The sequence below is a fragment of the Lepisma saccharinum genome, chromosome 8 (genome assembly GCF_977018435.1).
Source record: "Lepisma saccharinum chromosome 8, izLepSacc3.1, whole genome shotgun sequence".
NCBI classification, from domain to species: Eukaryota; Metazoa; Arthropoda; class Insecta; order Zygentoma; family Lepismatidae; genus Lepisma; species Lepisma saccharinum.
Genome location: NC_139236.1, coordinates 9,748,105 through 9,771,153, shown reverse-complemented (window position 1 = coordinate 9,771,153; position 23,049 = coordinate 9,748,105). Strand labels below are relative to the sequence as shown.

Below are 23,049 nucleotides of genomic sequence, written 5' to 3'. Positions count from 1 at the left end.
CTTGGACTTGAAAAGATCTGCTCTTCATATTCAACAGACTTGTAACCATGCGTTTTTCATTTATGGGTATAGCCAAGTTGAAGTATCAGAAAGGGCCTACCCGATGGCGTAATGGTAACGTCATTGCCTTGTAATCAAGGGATCCCGGGTTCGATACCCGATGGAGGCACGCATTGGTTCGGATCCCACTTTAAACTGAAGGTCCAGTCCCGATTAGCCTTTCTGTGAAAAAAGTGAACTTAAATCAACAAGTCAATTTAAGTAACAGAACTGTGGAATACCACTTGCAAAGTATAGGATTTGAACGGAGACGTTGAAATTGTTGTTTCGTAAGGAAATGCTACAAAACGTTGTAAATATTTTCCGTGGAGATTTAGTTATGACGGTGGATAGTGTCCGATCGCAGCATCAAACTTCCAGCTATTAATAATGTTGTTGAACACCAAAGCCATTCGTGTATATCACGTAGCAACGTAAGTGTAGCTATTTAAAAATATTGGGTCGTTTTGTGAACATATTTAGGATTGCATGCAGTAGCAGTCGAGAGATCAATTATATCCGAGTTCTAAGCTTTGAGGAAACCCCATCAATGGACAAGCTGCTGCTCCTATTCGCTAATGTAACCTACAACATCCTTTCGTGTGGTTTTGATATTTGCCAGAAACAACACCCAACACCTACAAGGAGAACAAAAATCTGTCTCATTTGCTGTGTACTACGTAGGCGCTCCACGAAAAGCATTGTTCTGAAGGATAGACGCCACACTATAAACTATCACATGCAGACGTATGATAATTGCAATGAATCTTCTTACATGGATCGGAGAATATAGATGAGAAAACGACCCCCTGAGGTCTAGTGTTTAGAGCATGGCATACCGTTAGATGTCACGCTAATGTTTACAACATTTTCCGTATAAAATTCCAGTCTCCCTGCTAATTTACAAAAACGGGATGCAACCGTTCTCTTTTTTCGTGAGCTCATGCTCATTCATGACGTCATCTGTCCGTGCGGTGGATAACAATAAGATGTAAACATGTCACCGCTTCGAATATTAAATACATGCACACATACTTATCATGTTATTTAGAGGTCTCGTAAAACCAGGACCTGTAAATTCTTTTTTTTTTCGATGCCTTGATTCCAACAACTTTACACGGAAATATGTTCAATTATTCAATTGTAATTAAATATGTACAATAAATAAATCACAGCATAATTATTTAATTTGTTATTTAGCTTCCCTTTTCTGCCACTTTTGACTGATCGCGACAATGAAAATGACCAAGCTTGTTGACAAGTAAAGAATTAGGTCTAAATTAGATGTGAACTTGTTTTGTTTTCTGTTCTGACTGTCCGTTCACTTCATATTATCTTCTTCATCTTAATCTTTGCGATTAGCCAAATGTGAGGAAAATCGACGAAAATTACCAAACCAAATAAAAAATAAAAGGCTGAATAACTACGAAAATTCTTTAAGTATGTAAAAGAATTGAAGCCAAAGATAATAACAACATGAGAATTCTTTTATTTGTAAAGAAAAACCAAAAACATTAACAAAATTTGGAAAGAGAGTTATACTGGGATGAATTAGATGAAATCTCACCCATTCCATGGTAAGGAGCAACCCAAAACCATCGGATACTGGATCCTGAAAAGGGAGCTCGTGGTCCTTGTATTGTTGGGGAGAAGTTGACTGATTTAATTTGGTTTATTTTACATCGCTTTTCTGGCACTTTTTGGCTAATTGCGAAAATGTGGTTGAATGATGATATGATAAAATTGATGAAGGGTAGTGTTGCCCACGAGACGAGACGAGACTTTGACCTGTCTCGTCTCGTCTCGTGGAAATGCTGCCCCGTTCCGTGTCTCGTCTCGAAAATATTCGTTTGTCTCGTCTCGTCTCGTAAAATTAATGTAGGATATCATGCCAACAAAAGTTAAGAGTGGGAAAAACATTATTCCCTAAAGTGGGTTAAATCTTAATAACATTTTGTTCACTGTACAGTCAGAAAAAATAAGGTTTGTTAAAAAGGACATTAATATTTAGTCTAAAATAAAATTTGTTGATTACCAATAGCTAGATAGTTTATGGGATCTGCCTTGTATTTCTGACGTCCATCCACTCTTTATCCATCGTACACTAAGAGAGCTTTCACACCGAAGAAACACAAGACAGGAGACAATTCGCACGGTGGGGTTGTAATCTTACAAAGTTACAAGCGACACGAACGAACCCGTTCCGTCTAGGCAAGTATTCACCGCATATGCACCAACAACAGGCCGAGGCGGCACACCGCACGATGTTAAGAAAACGACCGAGTTTCAGCTACACGTGCAACTTGTCGTATTGCTTCGGTTCGGAAGGTTACATTTACTGAAGTTTCGTTTCCAAGAGCCTGTTGCTTTGGCCTGCAAGCTCCTTTAAAGTGAGAGTTCAGACAAGCGACACGGTAGTTTCACACTGAAGCGACAAGGGACACGGGCCTCTTCAGTTTATAAGCAACTTTCACCGCGCATGCACAAACAACAGTCCGAGGGAACACGACACACGCAAACAGTTTGTTGAGTCGCTTCGGTTCGAGAGACTTCATGTAAGGGAGATTTGACACCGAAGCGACACGCGACACATGCCGCTTGGGAACGCTTGGGAACGAGCCCATCAACAGCAACATTGCGCACCGTTGCGGCACGAGAGGCTGCACAAGCCTGCCTTCGATTGGTGGAATCCCCAAGCATCGCGGGACTATCGCACCGAAGCGAAAAGCGACACAATCTCATTTAGTCTATTAGCGGGCATTCCCCGCGCATGAGCTACCAATAGACAGAGGCGACACGATACAGTATAGCAACTAGAAAATGGCCAACGGAAGGTTGCATTTATTACTGAGTCTTCATTTCCAAGCCGCAGATGCCGCTTGTTGCCTCATGATTCCTCTTACTCCTTTGACGTCAGGCAAGATATGTTATTCACGTCAACGCACAGTATCTAAAGCCCGAATCACAAGGAACTGGATATCTAGTAGGAATGCCCTAATTGGCGCTGGATTGGCTACCCATTTGCTTGTTTTCGCCTCACACGATATTTGTTAGTTGTTTTGTTCCCATGATTCATTGCGCAGAGCAGACAATCTGTAAAGATGGACGAGCAATTTGAAGAATACTGCTTTGTGTTTTTATTAAAAATTAAAAGAGAAAATTATGGACTAGAAATTGGCTCCAAAAAAGTATGGTAATCAATGCGTACCGAACAAACTTTTGGAGGAACAAGAGATTCCCAGGATTCATTAAAAAAAAAAAGGGTCACGTACACATCTCATTGCATAAATACCTAAATATTAATGAACTGAACGCGAATGAATTGCGCATCATCTCTTTACTTTTTTTTTATCGAGAAACTAACAAAAACAGCCAACACTCGGAAACCACAGACAAAAAACTCCCCTTTGCAAACTCACAGATTATCTTCACACGGCCAAACTTTGCTCAGATTGGCTGTTCCACAGAATCCAGTCGAGGAGAGCCAGTAGCAATTAGAACATGTCCTATTCCTCCAAACTAGTGAAGCAGTCAGCCATCACATTAGGGCAGGTAGCCCGTTCAGCGCCAACTAACTGGATATCCAGTTCCGTGTGATTCGGCCTTAACTATTTGTCTATTACTACATAGGTTCTCCCCGATTGCATGGTGTTACCTTCGTCACTTTTTAATCAAGGAATCACGGGTTCAATACCCGGTGGAGGCACCTAGTGGCTCGGACCCCACTTTAAACTGTAGGTCCAGTCTCGATGAGCCTTACTGTGCATAAAGTGGATTTAAAACACCAATTTAAAAAATCGAAGTTACGTTGGAACATCGGAAAATATAGAGAAATTAGAGAATGCTTAACGGATGAAAGAAAAAACATGAAAGTGAGATATTGATATGGACAGCCATAGAAAATAGTGGCGTGCCCAGGAATTTCGAAAGGCAGGGGTTACGTATACTTTTTCTGGTAGTCAGCTCTCATTTTTTTTAGGAATGCTGGGTCAAAAGGGGGGTTATAACCCCCACCAACCCCTCCCCTTGGGCACGCCACTGATAGAAAATAACTGTTTCCAGCAACACGCAAGCGACACGTGCAGCTCGCTTTTCTTCGGTTCGGAATGTGGCACCGAACGAATGTGTTCGTTTCTAAGCGACATAGGTTGTTGCTTTGATCTGGTCACTTCTTACTTCGGTCTGACCTATGCGACAAGCAACAGGCGACAGGCGAAAAGGGAAAAGCGAAAAGCGAGAAATGTCGCTTAGAAACGAACCTACAGTAATGAATGCAATCTTTCGAACCGAGGCGACTCGACAAGCATGAGAGGATATTGATCATCCAGTGAAGTTATGCCACAAACCAGTCCCTTAATTTTAATTAATTACATCTCTTCACTGGATTTAAACGTTCTTTTGCTCCATCTTTAGTTCCTGACCGCGAGTTGTCGTGGAGGCATTACAAAAAGCAAGGCAGATTACAGACCTTGCTTTTGGTCAGTTCCTTAGATGACACGATTTTATGTGGAATTTCTGTAATTTCTGATGCGGGAATATATCGTGTTGTAACGATAACAATTATTGTACTACTATTGCCTTACTACTACTACTAATTATTGCCTTACTATAGCTTACGCGTTATAACAGTAGTTTTTTTTATACTTTGAAAGCGTTAAAAACATTCCAGCTGTTTTAAGGATAAACAATTTCATTAATATGGAAAAGCAAACAACGCCCGCAATTTTCTTCGTAAGGTTTAAAATATTTTCATAAATTTCTCACTCAAAGAAATTATCGAGAACAGTTCTCTTACCACAATATTTTTACAAATAAATATCTGAATCGGTATTTCAGTAATGTACTTGAAACAAAATTATTAAGCTTGTTTTAAAAAGTAAGTAAGATAGCCTTTTTTGGATGTAATACACGCTGATTTGGGTTTCAAACAAAAATACTTTATTCCGAGTAAATAATTATTTGCAAGTGATTAATTATTTTGTTTGTAAGTTTTCGAGACTTCCGAGACGAGACTTTTCATGAGCCGTCTCGTCCCGTCTAGTGTCTCGTATCGAAAACGAGACGGGACAGATGGTCAGTCTCGTCTCGTCTATAATGTTTAAAAGCGGGCTGTGCTAATCACTCCACCACGGCTTGGGCGTGACGATTCCCTTTGCACAGACCTGTCGTTCCTACAGCAGAAACTTATGGCGGCCTGATGGCCAAGAGCGTGGACCGTCCCAATCTGCAACCGAATGTTCCGAGCTCGAGTCCCGAACTGAACGTGGATGCTACTTTGTGTCTATTCATCAATTTCTTGTTTTAATCTTCCGCACAGTGGGTGTGACCGGTCATGGAAACATGCAACAACGGCTGGGGATTCGTCTTGCTGACCACACGTCACCCCGTGCTCTCACGGTCTGTTGCGCCATGTGTTATTTATATTATATTATATTGTAATCCTCATGATCACGATTAACCATTAACGTTACGTTATGCATGCAAATACAATACGCATGGAATATGATTCCTACCAGAGACCTTCGTTCAGATTAACTTCGTGCCGAGCGAGTAACTGACTGAGCCAGAAGGGAAGGGAGTCAGTGTCACCTCGGTCGATTAGTCCACCCCCAGGAAAGTAGATAAACGAGGTTCTAGCACAATTTTTGCATTTCTATTAAACCACTACCCCCCCACCTCCACCAGGGGTGTCCATCCCCCCAAGGCCAATGGCGCATCCCCCCCAAAAATCAAGCCATGCATCCCCCCAAATCATATCATTCGCGCCCTCAAACCATATCGTAATCCGCACAAAGTGTTTAATTACGACATCGTGTCTACCTAAACAGGGGGGCCATCACTAAAGACCAGCCCTAAAATCGTTCATCATAATCGAGTATATCGCTTGTCTTGTAATGCAGCTATAGTATAAAAACTTCACATTCACCTCATTCAAGCGACAAACACGCATCCTAGCAACACATCATTGCGAGCGAAGCCAGCAAGAAAATTTTTACATCCATTTCTTTGCGGGCTTTCAAGAATATTAATTTAATAGGATGCCAATACATTCTTAGTCTTTTCCAGCTTCCCCTTTGGCAAGTTCGGGGTCGAAAACGTGTGGATACCATATCGCTAAATACAGTCTCCAAAATTTTATGTTCGAACTCTTTCTCCTCTACAGAAATCGTTATCAATAGCTTTCTATCCCCCCCTTTTAAATGTAATATTCAATTAATTTTAGACTTACTACTGATATTGAAGAGCAGATATTGCGTCCTCTAAAAAAAAAAAATTCTCAGTCTCCACACCAGAATTTCCGCAACAGTCTAAGACAATAGCAATACACAAGAATTGGATACCCCCTCAATTTAATGCTCAATCCCCCTCAATCCTCCCCATAATTTAAGACCTAGAGTTGGATATTGTCCCCCCAACATTTAATTCAGAATCCCCCCACCAGAACCCACATGTCAATTAAGGCCTAATATGTAAAAGTTGGATATCTCCCTCGGCCCCCTCCTTCGATAATGCCCTTAAACACTTTCTTTTCTTCATATAATGGATTTAATATGGTGCATTTAAGGTGTAAAATCTTTACATATATTTTCGAAAAAGATATAAATGTTGAATTTTATATTATTTGAAAGGAAAAATCCCCCCCAAAAAAATCTCGATGGCGCAACTTGCGCCATAATCCCCCCTGTGGGCACCCCTGACCTCCACTCCCAAGTAAATATCTCCCTCGGTCTCTCCACTCATTTTTTCTGGCGCCGTCAATGGAACAAGTGTCCTAAGCGTTTACGTTTATATTTCATAGAAATTGACAAATTTGTTATTTAAATCTCTTCCAAATAGAAATATATTGTTGATAAAAATATCCACAAGTTCTGGGTTCATTCTAGTCCAGGTTGTGAGTTCATTCTTTCATCTAATGATCATTATTTATCGTTATTGTCGCGAGTGTCCTAGAGGCAGAAAAGGGACGTAAACAGCTGAAGTGAAAGGACTCCAGTGAAGCCAGACTCTGACGTCATTTCGGTATCAAGTGGATAATATGAAAGAATTTGAATGCAGCGAGATTCGATCTACAGATCCAGGGAAAAAATATAATCGGGACAGAGCAAGCGTCACCCGACGAAATCTATTTGGCAGAGGTTACTGTTCAAAATATCTTGAAGGTACGGTCTTTATCTTTGGCAGTCTTGTTGCATATAGTTTCTTCAATACTACAGAATCCATTAAAACCATCACGGACTAAAATTTTCTTGATGAGCAGTACATTCTAAACTAAGGCGTGCCAAATATTTTCGAAGGGGGTCGGTTGGTATACTATTGTAGAAGTCAGCCTCATTTTGCCATCTTTTCCGGCCTTTCAAGTTCTTCTTTTTCAGTAATACTGAGCTAATTGGGAGGGGGTATAGCCCCCTACCAACACCAGTTTGGATACGCCACTGATTCTGAAAATTTCACGCTAAAATTTAAAACTCTGTGGCGCAACTATCCTTTGTGAACCAAGGCCTGACAAGTGGTTTCTAGTTGGGTGACGCGTGATCAGTCATCGAGTCATACCGCTACTCCTCTCGGCTTTCGGGACGGGAGGCAGCTTCCAGATTGTCCTCAAGATTTTGGGTCAAATAACTCAAACCGGAAATCACAACCGGGACCTTTCGTACCGTCCGGTTAAGCAGGAGCTCTGATAAATTCATACAAGTAGGTTAATGAGGCTGAGGCGAATGAAAGCATTGTTGCGCTTCTTTTCCGTCATAGTGTCTTCGGTGCTTCTGTAGATCAGAACCGGAAAGAATGGCTATATTACGTCGCCTCGCATTTCGGTATTTATATTTAGAGCTCCTGGCAGGGTAGTAGGGGAAGGGAAGGGGAGGTGTCACCAGTTTTAACTCACGGTGATTGATTTTATTCCGCGAAAGGTGTTGCTCCGATGATCGAGCGCGTTGAATGTTTAACTACCCCCCCCTTTTCTTCCCCTCGGAGGCTGTGGCTTAGGGTCCAGTTAGGGAATGCGTGTTCCGTCTATTTCACCTAATCATCATTCACCAGGGGCTTCCCGATGACCTAGTGGTAACGCCGTCGCCTTGTAATCAAGGAGTCCCGGGTTCGATACCCAGTGGAGGTACACAGTGGTTCGGTTTCCACTTTGAACTGTAGGTTCAGGCCCGATTAGCCTTTTTGTGCATAAACTGGACTTAAAAGTCAATTCAAAACTGAAAAGCACTCAAGCTCACCATTCATCGTTGTAAAGTGGTTTCGTTTCTTTCGAGTTGTGCATGGTCTTGTTGAACGTGGGGAAAACAAGGTTTCACATTGGGTTATGAATAAATCTTATAATAGTTTTTAAAGGATACAGCGTCCTAAATGATATCTTTAAGCATTTGAGGGAAATGAAGAAATATTAAAGAGAGAAGCTGCGTTAAGAAATGCTATATTGTTAGTGTTTTTTTTGTCAAAAAGAATAGTTGTATAACGTTCCTCTTTCCACATTGATATACACTGTATTCTGAACACATCTATATTTCATATATTTAAAACGTCGTTGTAGTCCACCCCCTACTTCCGCTTACAATTTCGGTACGAGAATCTGGAATAACTTATTGTCGCAATATTTTGACAGCTTGGGATTTTATTTGAAGTTCAGGCGAAAGCTAGTAGCGTAACTGTTAGTGCTCTTACATTTTGCAGGATTAAAGAGATATCCAAACTTTCAATTACTGTACTTAAATTGCGATTTCCCACCGTTTTAAGCATAACACTTCTCCTTGAAGTCTACAATATGCCAATCACCCATTGTGAGGTATCTACAACTAAAAATACACATATGAAACAAATAGAGCACAAGTCAATCATCTTCTTTTCATCTAAAAATCACGCCCACCCCCTTTTATAATGTCTGAAATTAGGTGACTACCGCCAGAAATGTCTAAACAATCACTGATTTAATTTTTTGTTTTAGGTCCACTTTATGCACATAAAGGCTAATCGGTACTGGACCTACAGTTTAAAGTGGGATTCGAACCACGGTGCAATGTGCCTACACCGAGTTTCAAACCCGAGATCCCTTGATTACAAGGCGACGACGTTACCACTACGCCATCCGGGAGGCTGGCTTTGACTGAACCAAGCGGACGACAAGTAGGAAAAAACAGTCGTTTGACTCACTAGATAGGTGTTAGTACACCACTGCATCCCAGGCGCTGATCCACGGGGAGGCCGATAAGAGCGTTCGGAACTCTCAACTGGCAGGTTTTTCGATATATTTTTATGCCTAATGTTTTTGAAGACTCACATCTTCTTTTATCACCATGCGTAATGTAGAGAATATTTTCCTAAGTTTTATTTAAATCAAGTTTATCCTGACATACGTCAATCGCGACTGGACCTACAGTTTAAATTTGGATCTTAATAACGGTGCAATGTGCCTCAAAATGGGATCGGAACCGAGAGAATAGCTCTATGCACCTGATACAAACAAGTTCATGAAATTACACTCCAGAAAACTACGCATGTTCAATAAATCAGTTATTCTAATCGTTACTCACACTTTTCTTTTCACACAATCGTAACCATCTATTCCAGGCCTGGTCACCTATTTTTGTGAAACAATACTGTAAGTCTCTAGAACATGCAGGTCAGCTTGTTTCCTTTTTACAGTACGATAAACTGTTTACCTAAAACAGTGAGAGTGTATGTTAAAAAAGGTCGGTGACGTGAGGTACCCCACTCAAATGCGCCCGTCCCTACAGTAACATCTGGATGCGCCTCTGCTGCTCCCTTACTTCTAAGTTAAAAAGAAATAAAAAGTAAATGGCAGACATTCATAAAAATCATCCGTAAGTTATGGTATGATCCTACTAACAGGATAAATGCAAAATTTTCGTTCATCCAGTACGACGTCAAACAGTCGCTCAGTAGAACACCGCATGCCTTTTTCTCCTCACTTCGGATATCGCCAAATAGTTGAAAGAATTCCCACCTCGCGACTGAATAGACTTGCAGTGCGCCTGTCCTTCGACACCATTCGCTGGCAGCTTTCAAAAGACAACACACCTCTCGACCATTGGCGCTTGCTATTCCCGGATGAAAGAATCGGTGACTCATGACGCCAACAATTAGCATGATAGGAGGGAATGTATGCGTTACGTCACATGCATGGGCTCTGAACACACACACACACACCCAGGCAGGCAAGGTGGGGGAGGCGAGAAGAAAGAGGACTTACCTTGATGGTGGCCGTCGGCACGTAAAGGGCCGGCTCGGTCTCTTTCTTGTCCGACGTCCTCTGGTAGCCGGGAGGGGGCCCGATTCGGAATCCTTTGGCCTTCACCCAGAAACGAAACTTTGAATTCTCGGCGCTGTTGGTTTCTTCGCCGCGTAGAGTTTTCAGGATTCTTGCGTACTTTTTCTTGGTGATGGTCTTCGTTTTGGCAGCGTCACCGTACGTCTGCAGCACCCACGGTTGGAAGTTGTCGTACATGTCCCTGCGGGACATTTTCCCCGACGCTTTCCAGAACGCGGGAACATCCTTAGGACTTCCGCCGGGGGTCGAATCCGATTTGGGAACTACCCACCCTCCGCCGTCGCGACGTCGGAGCGTCTTTTCCGACATCCGGTCGGCCGTGACGCGAAACCGAATTCACAAAAAGTTGAAAAGGAGTTTGAATGGAGCGTCCCGTCCCAAGAACGACGCGCGATTCGCGTTGTCCTCTTTCCCTACGGTGGGATGTCCCAAGATAGAGAAGGTCCCGTCACTCCACCGTGCTGGTAACCAGGCAGCCGGCCGCCAGCAGTGCGCGAGGTTTCTGTGTCCCGAACGCCCAGGCCGCTTCGTGGGGCCCCCTCCCTCTCGATTCTCCCCTCCCCCCTCCCCCGCCGCCTGCCACGGGACACACGGAGCGGAGCAAGCGAGGGGTCGACTGCTTCTCCCCCCCTTCCCCTCCCGCCCGACGGAATCCGAGCCGCCAGCTAACTAGGGTCCCGACTCAGCTCGTGCCACAGGTGAACCATCCGGCGCTCGGAAGAAGACTTGGATCACACGATTCCTGCCCGCTCTTTGTGTCCATCTCCAGCGTGCTCGCTCGTCCATACTGCACTTCCTGAGCTGCCATAAAGAGAAAAGAGGAAAACTTTGCACGTTTTGAGGAAACGTACGCAGTCACGTCAAAAACTTCGCATCGTCACACTGAAGGGCATCGTAGAAGTTTACGCACCTTCCCACTGATATTCACTTTACGCACTAAGCCTAATCGCAACCACGGTTCGGTGAGTTTACGCAGTCTTTTGATTCTCTGTCTATACTCTGTCCCGCCTAACTCTAGAGCAAGCGCATAGCGGCAGAGAAGGGGAGGAATTCGAGTTGGCACGCTGCTGTGAGGGGTGGTAACTGCAATCGCTGTCGCCGCTCCACGAAACTTGTTTCTGTTCGTTAGCTCCAGAGATAGCCGGGACAGAGTATAGATACATCGCAACGATGAGGATGATCGATGATGAAAATATAATAACACAAAAATCGAAGTCTTGCACCCAGGATTCGAACTCTGGACTCTTAATTGATTTGGTTTATTTTAACTTCGCTTTTCTTCCACTTTTGGCTAATCGCGAAGATAAGAATGAGTGATGATATGATGAAGAAACGCTCACAAAGAACAACCATGCCCAGGCCGGGATTCGAACCCCGGATCCCTTGCGTCATAGCGCTCTGCGCTAACCACTCCGCCACGGAGACCGGCTACACGGGCACCTACGATTTGCAGTCGCAAGGCTTATAGCCGTATGGAGTATAAACCATTGTTTCTTATCAGGGTGTACTCACATTTACGATTCGAGTAAAAAATCGTAAGCCAGTCGTAAAGAAGCGTATCATTTGTACGATTGCTTTCTGCCCCGTGCGTTCCTATCGTAATCTATCGCAAGCATAGGCCCGAAAAAGCATTGCTGTCTACCTCGTAGAGGAGTGGTTAGTACAGAACGTTAAAACGCCTGAAATCCCGGTTTCGATTCCTTTGAAAGACATGGATGTTTGTACTTTCCTGTCTCATTGAAAATTGAATAATCTTCTCTTCCTCTTTCCCCTTTTGCCTTCCATCTCTCCCGTTCCTTCGCCATCCTCTTCGAGTATTTTTTTCCCTTTTCCTTTCTTTTGTCCTATTTCTTCTTTTCTTTTTTCGAATGTCTTCCGGGGTGTACATTTTCTTCTCCTTCCCTCTGTTCTAACTTCCATAAATTGTTTTGCTTTTCTATCTTGTTCCATTCTTACCACATGTTCGAAACATTTTAATTGTCTTTGTGTCAGTTTCTCTTCTATTGTTTTCTGATTTAATTCTTCTCTAATTCTTTCATTACGTACTCTATCTCTTCTTGTTTTAACAAACTATTCTACGGAAACATTTCATCTCAACTGTCCTTATTTGAATTACTTCTATTCCTCTTACTGGCCAGCTTGCACTTCCGTATAGTAGAATTGGTTCCACTACTAACTTATACACTTGTAGTTTAGTTTTGGTGTTTTATTTCCCTTTTCCAAAATGGTCTGGCTTAGTTGGTAGCATGCATTGTTAGATTTCCTTACTCTATACATCACTTCCTCTTCTATTCTTCCTGTCTGGTTTATGATTGTTCCCAGGTACTCATATTTTTCTGTCTGCTCCAGTTCTATTCCATGCCCGACCCTGTGGCCGAGTGGTTAGCACATCGCGCTGCGACGCCAAGGGTCCCGGGTTAGAATCCCGGTCGGGCTTGGTTGTTTGTGAATGTCCATTCCTCAATTTCATCATTTCATCACTCATCCCCATCTTCGCAAATTAGCCAAGAGGCACAAAACGCGAAGCAAAATAAATCAAATCAAAAGAAAGTTCTATTCCATCGCACATTATGTGTATTCTCTCTATTACCTCTTCTGTTCTTCCTATTTGCATCACTTTGCTCTTATTTGTATTTATGGTCATTCTTTTAGCCTTTAGCACCTCTGCCCATTCTGTAACCGCAAAAATATTATTAAATTATAATTTGATAATTAACTTCCACTTCAAAAGTAATATGCAAATGTAAATCTTCAGAAAAAGACATAGGCATGAAATTGATTGCAGCATTCTGGTTGGTGTTCAAGAAGAAAACAATAATTGATTCAAGAAACAGAATATTTCGTCATCGTCAGTTATTGAATGTAAAATCTATCACAACATTTTCAAGGGTTGCATAATGGCCTCCTCCCTCACCATGAAACTACAATTTAATATATCTTTGTGTGGTACACGTAAGGAAGTATGAAGGGTCAATTCTTTTGTTATACCCTCGAAATAATATTTATAATAATAAAACATGGAAAATGAGCAAAATTTAAATTGTAAAGCTTTCTCTGAAATTCCACTAAACCACAGCCTTGTGAAACATACAATGTGTGTGTGTGTGTGTGTATCTGGGGACTCCCGTGTAGCCAAATGGATATCGCTCTCCCCTTTGGTGCGAACGGCTCTCGGTTCGATTCTCTGTGGTAGCTCAAAAAAATGTCGGCGTTGACCCAGCATCGGGAGGACAGAGAGCTGCTTGAAAAGAAGATGAAGCGTTCTCCGGTCTCGAAATGCAAAAAACCGCGGCGATGGGACTCGATGGGCTGCGCACGAGTCACTCATTGAATTTTGAACTGATTAAATGTATGGGACTGGCTTGCCCAATGTTTGAACCTATCCACTGCGGCACGCAAGCCTGCACCAACTTTTTCAGTAATAACATGCAGTAGCGTAATTATAACTTGACAAGTTTAAAAACAAGACGCTGCAATCCATTGTTTGCGCACCTCGCATCACATTTCCCCACCCCATTGTCTGCGGCGACGTTCGTTCGCAGTGTTGCAAACCTGGAGGGAGAGGAATCGTCTGAGAATTTTCAACGAAATTTGAATCTGAAAGACATGGATTAGTATCCCCTCACCTACGCTACCTATTGATTACGCTAAATTCTAAATACATTTTGATATTTTCCCTTTAAACCTTAAATGAATTAAGTTATATTAAAGATATTTCTTACCAGCATAAGAAATGTAACAAATAAAATGATAGAAAATTGAAAAATATATAAACGATAGAACTGAGCTCACCTTCGAAATGTTTTCTTTTCTCCTTCTTCAGTTTCACTCTCCCACTCATCCGAGTCTGTGTCTACCGATGAATCTGTGTCCGTGTCTGAATCGGCTTCACCAAGTCTAATTATCAGTTCATCTACACGCTCGTCCATAAGTCCATCTCTTTCAAAGTAAGATTCTTCAATTTTTTTCACGTGTTCACAACATTTAATCCATTTCTGTACAGAATATTTACTAAATAATTTCCCCAGCAAATCTTTCTTTGCGTCCAGTGAATCCGAAATGAATTCCCTTGCCTTACCCTTGATCCCCCCCCCCCCCACACACACACACAAGTTCAATGGTATTTAAGTCTGCGTGGTAAGGCGGAAGTCGTATTATGGTGTGCCCCGCGTTTCTAAATTTCGTGTCAATCGCATACTGTTTCACATAAGGTACACTTTGAATTTTTAAGTACAATTTCCTTTTGTTTATTGTTCACAATGCTTCCACTCTATTCTCCGCATCAATTTCAGTTTCGTTTGCAGGTTTGTCTGTCGCTGAGAGCCACTGTACCATGAAAATAGTCATATTTGTTTTAGCTTAATTTTGCTGAGTTGGCACCACTGGTACTCTCAACGCCAGACCAGTGAGTAGAATAGTGGTGGGGAGGATGACGTAATAGGAAGTGCTCCGCAGCGATCTGCGCATATCGGGACTTAACTTGTCAGGCTATAGGTGTCGTGTCGTTTGCGCCGAGTCATTTGCGCCAAGGCTTCTTATCGGTTCATTTCCGCCGTGACATATGTCAAGACCTTCCTTGGCTGGTTTTCCCACAATCCAGAGTGTCATCACCGCCGCGCGCACGTGTGATTTTGGGCACATGGTGCATAGTGCATAAAGTGGACTTAAAACATAAAAACAAACGTGTGTTTATGACGTTGCTCAGCTGTGTTTACACCGAAAAGTTAAACCTATCCAGAGAGTCAAATCTGACTTTCCTTTACTTATTTCAAAAGACGTTACACAGGATTACTTGTATCAATTTTATTCCACAACACAAAGTACATAACTCAGCATCAGCCTATTAACTATTAATCATTTATCGTTAATCGTCAAAAACACATTGTAAATACAGTATTGTTAAAATATTGCAAGCATTCTACAAGTACTACGTAAATGTACACTTTGGAAGCAACATAAATGTGCCAGTCTATTACACTTAACTATTATACACAACATAAAATCGTCAAAAACATTATAAATACAGTGTTATTTCTTGCAAACATTATATAAGTAATAGCTACGTATATATAGACGCAATATTTCGATACACTTGCACAACAAGAATACAAACGTTATTTGAATTCTTTCCACGCGTTGTTTCTATCATTTCCATATTCTCAGCCATCTTGTCGTCTCTCTCAAGTCTCGTTTTACATAAATACTAATCTCCCAATGTACGTAGATCCCTCATATATACTTTCATCTTACATTCATTTACCAATCACCTTCCTTTTCAATCGAAGATAAACACAGCTGCAGCTGGGCAACGTCATAAACATACGCGCGCGAGGCGTTAATGACACTCCGGATTGTGGGAAAACTCACCAAGAAAGGTCTTGACATATGTCGCGGCGGAAATGAACCGATAAGAACCCTTGGCGCAAATGATTGGGAGCAAGCGACACGGACTCGCGTTGTGCGTCCATACTCGTTTAGAAAAGAAAAGCTAAAATATTAATTCATGCTTACATTTATACTAGGTACAGTGTCTCTCAAAAGTTTTAGGACAACGACATTTTAAACTAGGCAACCCAATTGACACAAGGAGTTGGTGGGTTGCGCGTAGAGTTAGGCTCAATTTCAGGGTTGCCATATGCACAATAGATATTTATGAAATACGCGAAAGAAATAAAAACAAGTATTATTGTATAAAACTAGAAAAAAATATCAGTATTACATTTGTTGCAAATGAGAAATGCTTTCTGGAAAATTGATTTTCTAGTACTGAATTGCTGATGAGTCTACACAAAGAAAAGAGGAGAGAAGAAACGGAAGGGGACAAAAGAGAGGAGAGGAGAGGAGAGAAAGGGGAAGAGGAAAAGTAAAGGAGGGAAGAAAATAGAGGACAGTAGTGGATAGGAGAAGTAATGAGACTGCGAAGGAAACAAGCATTTTGTCTGTTGCAGTATCATAGGAAGATAACATCTTCCTGCAATGTTCAAGCCTCTAGATATTTTCCATTAATAATGTCTAATCACAATAATAAGTAAGCCGAAATAACTCGCCATTTCACAACTACCAATATTCTCGATTTTCTTCATCACTTCGAAAATTATTTATCAAAGATAGTTGTTATACTACAAGAAAGCAATTAAAAACAAGTAATAGTTCAACTCCATGTATACCCAACGACATTTACAATATTGGAGGGACAGAATATTTAAAAATTGTTGTTGCAAACGAAGCTAAGGGCGTGGTGTTGTGGTTAGAGTTCTGGATTGGGCTGCTAGTGGTCCCTGGTTCGATCCATTCTACGAAGTGTCATTTCTTTTAAATTCTCCTTTTATTAATGAAGAGCATGGTTTCATTATTTGTAATAACAGAGTAAAGTGGTTACATTGTTCTGCATCCGGAATTTATATATATAAAAAAACTGAATTGACACACGTTCAAAGGGATATTTTCATGTATAAGATCGTGAATTCTGATACTCTAACGATAATTGTATAGGTCTACTGCTTCAAAACATTGACAAATATTAATGAAATAACTATTTATATTTGTGGCAATTTAGGACATACTAATTTTACCCATTTTCTCACTCGAGTTCAATGCAAAGATACCTCCACAAATATCGACTCAAAAGTTTTCATCATGTGCAATTCTCCATTAAATGTTTTCGCCGATTCGTACTAATTTCGTTTTCTTTGTTACAAACAAGTATTATTTGCACATTACAAGTAGATGGAGAGTTGCATCTACATTTCACATTGCTTGCTTCTACCTGCTGTCAGGAGCGATATCTTGTAGGGTAGTGGTTACCATTAAAGATTGTCAACCTGGTAGTTGTGGGTTCAAACCCGTCCCGTGGGAGAAAATTTTCGTAAGTTTTAGACATATCCCAGTATGTTCATTTTCCAGGCCGTGTGAAATGGAATGATTCAGTTTGGAATTAACGTTGGGGGGAGGGGAAATATTAAATTACAAAACTCTCCATTTCAACGAACCGAGAAGTGGAGAAGAATTGGATTGTTCTTATAAATATTAAAATTACATTCATGTGTTTAGTGATATAATCGCAGTAAAATCAAAGATCTTACGTGGAAGATGTTATCTTGCTCTGTACTCAGCCAAAAGACATTTCGCACCGATCGAATACATTCTCCAATACATTTCAAAATGTTATTCACTGTTTCATGTCGATAATTTGATCAAAGCATCAATTCTTGACGCTGAGACATTTTCTGCAACTACCTCTCCTCTCTTTTCTTCTCCAGTCCCTTCTGCTCTTCTCTTCTCCTTCTCCTCCTTGTCCCCCTCCTTCTCCTCTGCTTTTATCTCATATTGTCTTCCCTACTTTTCTCACAGCTTGTCTCCATCTCATTCTTCTCCACTCCTCTTATCTCCTCTCCTGACTTCGATTTATGATTCCACTGCACTCGTCTCCTCTTCCTTTCGTTCTTCTCTTTTTCTCTCCTTTACTCTACTTTCTACTCCCCTCTTCTAGTCTCCTCCCCTCCTCTCCTCTCGTTTTCCTCCTCTCTTCTATTCTTTGCTCCATTTGCCTAATGTCTCCTTGAATCTTTTCCTATCTTCTCACTATACTTCTCCTCTTCTCGTCTATCCTCTCTTTCTTCTCATCTCTACTTTTCCTTTTCTCCTTTCGCTTTCTCTTTCTCCTCTCCTTTGTCACCTTTAGTTTCCTCTCACCTGTTCTCCTTTATGTAGACTCATCAGCGATGAAATACTAGAAAACCTATTTTTTTTCATTCAGAACGAATTTTGTCATTTGCGACATAATAGTGATGTTCTTATAATTTTATACAATAATGCTTGTTTTTATTTCATTCACGTATTTCATAAATATCTACTGTACATGTGGCAACCCTGAAATTGAGCCTAACTCTACACGCAACCCACCAACGCGTTGTGTAAATTGGGTTACCTACTTTAAAATGTCATTGTCCTAAAACTTTTGAGAGACACTGTACATACAAACAGGATTGTGCAATTACGCGTAAAAACCGTAAAATATGTATTAAACATAAAGTACGTAAAAAAAGAATAGAATCAAACATAAACATTAATAGAAAACATGATTTTCGCGATGGTTATTTTTATGTACGGGAGATGGCAGTGGCAGAAAACCAAAAAAGGCTTTAAAAAACTTTCGTTCCGAATTTGTTTGGAACACCATTTGAACGTTTGCTTATAAACATTTCTCATTTTATTTTCATTAACAATAACAACTACATAAGAAACTTAACCGGAACAGAAATAGTTTCACCAAACCTTGCTGAAACGCATTCGGTAAAAGTAGGGGCGGGGTGCGAATCGGCGGGCAGGGCTGAAATCAGCGTTGCCAGATATTTTTTTTTTTGCCTATCGTCTACCCTTTGGGGATGTAAACAACGACTTGAACTATTCAGCTAGAGAAGGTTTTCTTATAATCTTATAATTCACTTTCTACTTTTCGAGTCATTAACATTTTCTGTTTGCAGTTGTAGGGGTATAAAAATAGTATATGTTTGGTTGAAAATATATTTTAACGCCTAAAGGAAAACTGTTGTGAACTATCAGCTTTTCTTAATTTATCATTCTTACTGCGCCCCCCGCACCGCGGGGGTTGCGGGGGTGTTATTTACGCCACCGAGAACATGGAAACAATAGGAATTATTTTTCCCATTTCGTGCCCTTTGAAATGCCCACTGTCAACACTGTCGCGATCAGAAACCTTTTTGGTGTTATTTTGCAATAATCATTTTTCAATAATTGATGTATCCAAAAAGAAATAGGAGTAAGTTCCGAGTGGGGGGGCAACAATCCTTTACAGTGAAAACAAATAGCTATATAGCAATGCAATTCAAATTTCAACACAAAGCGAGACAATCAACAGAACGGAAACTCCAAACTGAACCGTCCCATTTCAAACTTACTGATATGTTGTTAGAACTAAATATACGTGTTATATTAGTTATATTCAGTACAGTGGGGTATACTTAGTCCAATATCTGGGCTATTTCACTATGTCACGTGGTCCTAGGCTATGAATAGAAATAAATTTACAAACTCTAAGAAATCAGGTTGTCAACACATAAGAAATAAAGTTGCAAAATCATAAGAAATCAGGTTACCAACTCATAGGAAATCAGGTTGCCAACTCATAGGAAATAAGGTTACCAACTCATAAGAAATCAGATTGCCAACTCCAGAATCAGCATCATCATCTCACTGATATGAATAATATTTATTTACAATTTGTGATAGATTTCTCTCCTGTATTTTATTCTCTAGACTTCAGGCTTCAGGACTTCAGGCTTCTAGCTAGCCTAGAATATACGCTCCTGATTTAGTAATTTATTTTAATTAATGTTACATTCTTTCACCTTTGGCTGATCGTGACTATTTAAAATAGTTGTAGATGACAATCTAACCCAAGACATTTGTCATTTTGGTTAGTTTTCCATTGGATCTCTCGGTTCGATTCCTGGTGGATCTCAGTTTTAATTGTACACCCAGTCTACATTGTTATACTCGCCACGTTAACAGGTCGGTGGCACCAACTGCACCAGGCAACTACATACACTACACTAAACCAGTGTTGCCACAATCTGAGGGCACAATTTCCCTTTCCAAGGGGCAAAATTTCCTTTTCTCCACTCAATTTTTCCCTTAACCTAAAAAAAATATAATAATAATAAGTAGTGGAACCTAATATAATATGTACTAATATTGAGTTAGTTGTCTTAAAATTTCCCTTGAATTTTGGTTTTTTCCATCCCATCTCCATGAAAATTTTCTCCCAATTTCCCTTGATATGGTAACACTGCACTAAACACAGCGAACAAATGATCGGCTGCAACGAAACAGTTGCGCGGGCTGTATTCGCAAACCTTCATTACTTTCCGAATGACCGACGTATATATAATAATTTATGTTAACTATATATATACGTATATAATGTATGTATTAGGGCTGAGCCGATACCGCAGTGGTATCAGTATCGGTTGAAATTCATCTACCGATACCAGCCGATACTTTCTCGGCATTTTGGTCTTTCACGGGCCGCGCGCCCAACACTTTCGCGGAATCTAATTATCCTGGAAAATTCAAACTTTCTTTTTGCTTTGCACTAATTTTACACGAAAAACTTTTGTGACTACATAACAATTATTTTAATATTTTGATGTAATTCTTGAATATTCTAAATCAAATTTCTTGGTAAATTGACGCATATAATTGGAGAAGAATGTTTACACACTAATATTGATCAATATTTTGATCAAATTTTAAATATTGCAATTTTCAAGTATCGGAATCGGTGAGAGTATCAGCATCGGTATTGGTTCAAACTGGTATCGGCTATCTCATAATGTCACGTGGTCCTAGGCTATGAATAGAAATGAATTTACCAACTCCTAAGAAATCAGGTTGCGAACTCATAAGAAATCGCCAACTCATAAGAAATCAGGCTAACAACTCATACGAAATCAGGTTACCAACTCATAGGAAATCAGGTTGCCAACTCATAGGAAATTAGGTTGCCAATTTATAATAAATTAGGTTGCCAATTTATAATAAATTCGGTTGCCAACTCATAAGAAATCAGATTGCCAACTTCAGAATCAGCATCATCATCTCACTGATATGAATAATTTTATTTACAATTTCTGATCGTTTTTTCTCCTGTATTTTATTCTCTAGACTTCAGGCTTCGGAGATAGCCTAGGTAGCCTAGAATATACGCTCCTGATATATATATATATATAATTTATTTATGAAGTAGCAAACAAATTCATTTCCTGACTGATTAAGATTTCACTGCAGTGCGTTCGTTTTGGCTCTGGGCCGAGATAACGCGTGACATGGCACAGATGCCGGCATCTTCTTCCCGTAACATCTCGCTTATTTACGCACATATCTCTAGCATGTAGACAATTATATTTATATTCCATAACGAGTACTAACCTATTTTATAAGAGTTGTTCAAAGTTGTTCACGCCCTACCCAGAAAAAAAATAGAGAGAGGGGGGAGATAGATAGGGGAGGGAGAGACAGGGGGTGGAGAGAGAGGGAGGGAGGGCGAGAGAGGGAGAGAGAGAGAGAGAGAGAGAGAGAGAGAGAGAGGGAGAGAGAGAGAGAGAGAAAGCATGCACCGCTCACAAACACACTATTTCATGTGTGCTTTTTACATTATCCTTAGTAAAGTATATTTGCAGTAAAAACTTATTTCTTATTTTTCGTTGTGAATACAAAAACTCTCCCCATCTTCCATATGATTTCGCACCCTGATTAACACCTATAATTACTATAAGGCATGGCAGAAGCACTCGCCTAGGATTTGTACTAGCGCAAATGCTAAATGCGATGCGTCCACCTAATAGCGACCGCAGCCATGTGGTCATGCGTGTCTTTTATCACCGCGGCTACTGACGTGGCATCGCGTATTATGGAACCTGCGAGGGGTATCGAGCGTGCCATGAACGCTTCAGGAACTGTGCGCCTGGGACCCTCCGGTGACTGTGTTTCTGCGGCGACGTTGTCAGTTCGACGGCCGCGGGCGCCGTTAGCTAAATGAAGGGCCATGAGAGCTGGCTGTGGTTTATGGGCCGGCCCAGATCAGCTGACTCTCGGGGCGTAATGGGCTTGGAGGGAGGGTGTGGGGGCAGATTAGCGACGCGGCACCGCCCTCCTTTCGCTGCATATAATAGCTGCTCCTTACCCACCTTCGGCATACATTCATTTCTAGGGAATGTTTCTGCACCACCGTGACAAGCGGGGGGGAAATTATATCACCTTGTTCCATCACGTGACTTTTACTGAAAAAAAGTTTTTTGCGCCAGTGGCGTGTCAGCCCGAAGATTCATGGAGTTATATTCTTCCCCAGTGGAGAAGAGTTGGATCCATATGCCACAGATCAGATTGGGGGAAGTCGGCCCCCGTGGCAGAGTGGTTAACATATCACGCTACGATACCAGGGTTTTCGGGTTCGAATCCTCGTCTGGAGATGGGTGTTCTTTATGAGTGTCCCTTCGTCAATTTTCTAATATCATCACTCATCCTCATCTTCGCGATTAGCCAAAAGTGGCAGAAAAGCGAAGTAAAATCAATAAAATAAATCAATCAGATTGGGGCTGGTGGAGGTGGTAGGGTGGAGCAGTGCAACACTCTTGGAAGCCAGAGACGCGAGACCCATCAAGGTTCCACGTATTGTTGTGATTGTCCTATCACGCATTTTACTTCACCATCCATTCCCAAATTCTCGATTAACCCAAGAGGTAAAAATGTGACGAAAATAAAAAGTAAAAGGAGGGAGAGGTGACCGAGAAAAATGTTTATGCAAGGTATCCAACATCCAGTCTGTCTGTGGAGATGGATCGGTAGGGCAACGGTGTGAATGTTCTCCGTGTTTTTTTTTAAATGTAATTTCATGTATTTCTGATGAGAGGTGGTGATAACGATATTGCAGGAATGTGTAGTAAGTACTGAAGATTACTTTTGTGTAGTAAATAGTTCAATATATTGTAAACGAAACATTAAATGCGTTAAATACTGTCACTATCAGTTCTACTTCGCCGTATGTAAACAAAGTGTTGCCACCTCAGTGTTAGAAAAAAACTCTCAGTGCAGTTGACGTGTCATTATAGAACTATTCGATAAATCTAATAAGATGAGCAGTTGCATCGAATTTCACGAACCTGCGGCTCGGAAGGACATTTCCTCAAAAATGCAGT

At 41.0% G+C, this 23,049-nt stretch overlaps 1 protein-coding gene across 5 annotated transcripts in view; it reads right to left on the bottom strand.

The window, feature by feature from the left end:
* Window positions 1-10,831, bottom strand: part of LOC145990857 (nucleolar protein 4) — a 372,663-nt gene extending 361,832 nt beyond the window's left edge. For all 5 annotated transcript variants that reach the window (XM_083126293.1, XM_083126297.1, XM_083126295.1 and 2 more), the window contains exon 1: window positions 10,256-10,831. In XM_083126293.1, coding sequence (XP_082982419.1) covers window positions 10,256-10,642 — 387 coding nt within the window. In that variant the 5' untranslated portion in view covers window positions 10,643-10,831. The remainder of the gene's footprint in view (window positions 1-10,255) is intronic.
* Window positions 10,832-23,049: the final 12,218 nt, after the last annotated feature.